General features: G+C 36.5%; 1 protein-coding gene across 1 annotated transcript in view; it reads right to left on the reverse strand.

Moving 5' to 3' along the window:
• Positions 1-1079: 1079 nt before the first annotated feature.
• LOC101308047 overlaps positions 1080-4420 on the reverse strand; it is a 7026-nt gene continuing 3685 nt past the window's right edge. The window contains exons 6-7 of the mRNA XM_004291624.1: positions 3320-3409; positions 1080-1581 (exon numbers count right to left, since the gene is read on the reverse strand). Of these exons, the coding sequence (XP_004291672.1) occupies positions 1385-1581; positions 3320-3409 (287 nt within the window). The 3' untranslated portion in view covers positions 1080-1384. The remainder of the gene's footprint in view (positions 1582-3319; positions 3410-4420) is intronic.

Genomic DNA, 4420 nt, shown 5'->3' on the forward strand with positions numbered 1-4420 from the left:
ATTTTGGTACTTGAGAGTCGTAGACCGGCAGCCCCGGTCATGACCATGATGTGTGTTGCTTGTGTGTTGTTTGGGCATGCATTTGAGTGTCCTAGACTGACAACTCCAGTCGTGACCTTTCAAGTACTAGCACCCTGAACTTTAGAAGAGAACATGTTAAATCAAATTAAAGAATACAAATGACATAAGCTAAAAAGTAAAGTAAAGGGAAAATGCGCGGAAAGTGATGAAATTGCCAAAATACCGGTAAGGTAGAGAGAAAATATGCATAAATTAAACTTGACTTGTATTTGTCAGAAACTCTTTACAATAAGCTATAGGATTGTATTATAGGATTACGTACAAACGATTGTTTCTTTTTTTATCAAACAAATAACTAAGACGTTACAACGAGTCAGTTATAAGTCAAACTCACGACCTTCCACTTACAAATGGGAGACTAATGTCACTAGATCAAGTGGTACTGGGCTACAAACGATTGTTTTGAAAAAGAGAAATAATAATTAAATTTAAAATGTTTTAGTCTTAAAATCAACATTGTACAAAAAAAAAAAAAAAAAAAAAAAAAAAAAAAAAGACCTCATGTAGCTTCTTTTTGCTCACGATGTTCAATTTGTCTCCTCAACCAACCAATCCGAGCTCCTACGTAATTATACAGGGTCTCAAGATGCTTCATGCAAGAAATATATTAGTGTACAAATCTGACTGTCTAACTGCTGTTCAAGATTTACAGCAGGAAAATCACTTGCAGCTGAAATTTAGCAATCTGCTGGATGATATTAAGAGGCTAATGCAAAACAAAAATGGAGTAAGAGCAACCGTTGTTTTTGCTCCATAGACTGCAAATGCAGTCGCTAATAGGCTCGCAGCTGAAGCCTATGAATCTGCACAGAATAATGACTGGCAGAACATTCTTCCTGATTCGCTTAGTGATGAACCAAACTTTGATTGTAAACATTTTGAGTTAATGCAATGAGAAATTCTTATTTGATTCAAAAATATATATATTTAAATAACAAAAAAGGAAAAATCATAGACTATTTAAATAACAAAAAGAGAAAAAAAAATAGTGTGCATTGTACAATGAGTTTAAATTTCAATGCTCAAAGATGACAGCTACATGTAATGTAAACTTAACTTTTCATTTTTGTCATGCTCGCACAATTAGGAAGAAAAAATTGTGTAGCACTCGTAGACAGAAGTGATCTATAGGACTACACGAGTAAGGTCCGGGCCCTCATTAATACTTTAGCTAAATGCACAGGAAATCAACTGTTGAATCAGCAAGTTGAATGACAAACTTTACGTGCCGATATCGCATACAAAGGGCAACTTGAACAAAAAGAAAATGGAGTAAGAAACAATAATATTAGCAAAAAGAATGTCACTGTTCATCCCCACCCCAAGCATCATCTTTCAATTTTTGCCTCGTGACTATGCGGCTCCTTCGATCATTTTCCTGTTCCTTCAAGTCTCGGGACCCGAAGGCAGTTGAAGGTAATTTCAGTCCCATTCCATGTGCAATGAGCCTCTGGGCAGTTCTTGCTGATGTTTTTGGCCTTTGCCGAGGAGGCTCCAGATCTAAAATAAATAATACAATGCATGAGTGTCAACAGTAGATGGTAAATAGACCAAATAAACACTTGGGCAAGCTCGGAAAACATTGCTGAAGTTCTTTTACGTCGATATAGCAATTGTGTATCCAAAACTATGTCTTTTCAGGCATCCAGTTAATTATGATTCCAATATTATACATGCACTATATAACCTACGCCCCAAAACAGCATTGTTTTAGACACAGCTTATCAACATGAAAAGTAAAAGCAGAAGATCAATAGCCATCAAATTATCGTTGAGAGCTTCCCAACAGAAAATAATCATACAAGTATACCACCTATTGAAGGATGTCTTTCAACTTTAAACATGGGATGAACCCCAAGTTGCAAGCAGTTACTTTTTTTTTTTTTGGTCATAAGTTGTAAGTAGTTTTAAGGATATCTGTCTACTTGATAAGTCAACTCTTATTTCATCATCTTTCTCCTTTGTACTTCCTCCATAGTATAATAAACTGGTGGTTACCTAATAATAATAGAGGAAACTAGTTTTTCCTTTCCAACTCTTATGGCTACCTAATAATAGACTAAACTTGTATATCCCATATTTTGGGATCTGTTTCAAGGAGAGTACCTCCAAATCAGTAAAATCGGACACTGTTTGGTCGTCTAATCTACACAAAGTTTTCAGACAAATGCAATGTTGTATAAAACTGAAATGGCGATGTTGGTAATTAAAACACTAAACAATGTACAATTTAGCTGACTTTTGGTAGTAAGGAACCTTGGATTAAAAATAAAAATTCTGGTCATCACAAAGAGGATGTCCTTCCTTTACCAAAAAAAAAAAAAAAAAAGGAATGTCCATTAGAAGGGGTCCTAAACTTGCAGGACACATTATTCACATATATATGCATCAGTAAACTAAACTAAACAGGTTAGGTGGACAATGAGTCCGCATGAAGAGCTGGTAAACACAGAGCAATAGACAAACTCAACAGCCAACAAGTAACCTAGACAGAGGATCCTAAACTAAAACTGCTTTACAATCTAACAAAATAAAGGAAAAAGCGTCATCCTTAAATTCCCCAGAAACAGACGCCAATAGAGAAGCCCAGAACTCAACTCTATCCCAAAGTTTTTGCAACTCTGCACCACTATAGGCTTCACAGATGCTTTTATTTGTTTCCATCCCTATACCATATAAATGACAGCTTAAACACAGGTTGAATAGTTTCTGCTAGACGAGAAATGAATAAGATCGATTGGGAATTGTTGTGCTAGTTAAAGGGAAGTATCTTGTCATAAAAGCCTACCAAGTGTTCCTCAGTAAACGTAACATTCTTTCAGACATTTCAAGCAATCCTACAGTATTCTTCGATCACGTATTTGATTGATATCTCTGTGCACAACAGTCTACATACAGATTCACCAATGACTTGCATTAAAATTTGAAGAAACCCTAAACTAGAGCATCCACCTAACTTCTGTCTTATGCAGGATTCATTCTATCAATTTTTAAAAAGTTTTAGTTCCAAATAACTGTACAGAAGGTGGTCATAGGACAACAAAATGAAAGATTAAAAAAATTGGCCTTTCATTAATACTCGTAGGGAAGATATATTTTAGCTAAATGCAGAAAAAGAAATCAACAGCTATTCAGAGAGAGGAATAAGTGCCCTTGAGGACCCTATTTAGACTTTCACATGTAAAAGTCCAGGGAACGTGAATAAAGGGTAAAACTAAAAATATACTTTGCATATTACCTTTTGGTGAAATTGAGCTTAAAAGGGTATCATCCTCATTAAGCACTCGAACTGTCATAGAACATTGAATATGATTACGAGCTTCAAGTGCTGCATCAATAAAATTCACCAGGTTACTCAAATAACTGTGAAGCAAAACACACACAGTCAACAAGTCACAATATCTCTTGAATAAGCTTGCAAATAATGCTTCAAGGTAGTCCAACTGCCAAAAGATAAAAGAGCATAGAAAACAAGAAAAAGAACTCCAAGAAAATGGCAACAAACTAGAAACAGAGAAACCTCTAGTTACTAATGGGGACATCTATTCGTCCATTTTACAGAACACTTGACCCTAGGAGTGTGGAAAAGACGTCAGGAGCCGTAAGCTCGTGAGAATCTAGGTCCAGTAGTAAGAACCCAGCTTGTCATAATGACCCGAGAAGCACAAGAAAAGACTTCAGGAACCAAAGTTCCTCCACCCTTCACCTGTGTAGTCTTCAAAATTTCTTCTATTGCTTTCCTTCAGGAGCACTCGAATTTGGCCAACACGCTCCAACCCCAAAAAACTTTGGCTTTCATCACTTTGCCAAAACCAAAAGCAGTATGCCTTTGACGAGGAAAACAACGTCCTCCCTGCTTAGGTCTCCCAATACACACTTCAACCCCAAAAAACTTTGTCTTTCATCACTTCGCCAAAAGCAAAAGCAAAATGCTTCTGACGAGGGAAAAAAGGTTCTCCCTGCTTCGGTCTCCCAATATGACCCAGCCACTTCCCACTCCTAGTGTTTCTGTGGAGTTCCTCTTTCTTCTGCCATTAAATATTCTATAAAGGAAACTTGTATTGCTAGTTTGCTACCACCTTTTTTCTAGCCAAAACTCTTAATGTCCCAAAAAAAAATATATCTTCTCTAAAGCCCAGGTCATCCAATGGCCCGAAACTCTTCTAAACCTACTCCTATCCGCAGTCAGACCTCTTTCCATCTCTTCCCTCCACCTGCTTCTTCTCTCTTTATACATCACCTGATTGTTTCCCTCTCCCAATCTTTCATATTTTTACTCTTTGCTTCCTCATCAATTTTTATTTCTTTTTTTTTTTCAGAAAAGAAACAGCTCTTTACT

This window comes from Fragaria vesca, linkage group LG2 (genome assembly GCF_000184155.1).
Source record: "Fragaria vesca subsp. vesca linkage group LG2, FraVesHawaii_1.0, whole genome shotgun sequence".
NCBI classification, from domain to species: Eukaryota; Viridiplantae; Streptophyta; class Magnoliopsida; order Rosales; family Rosaceae; genus Fragaria; species Fragaria vesca.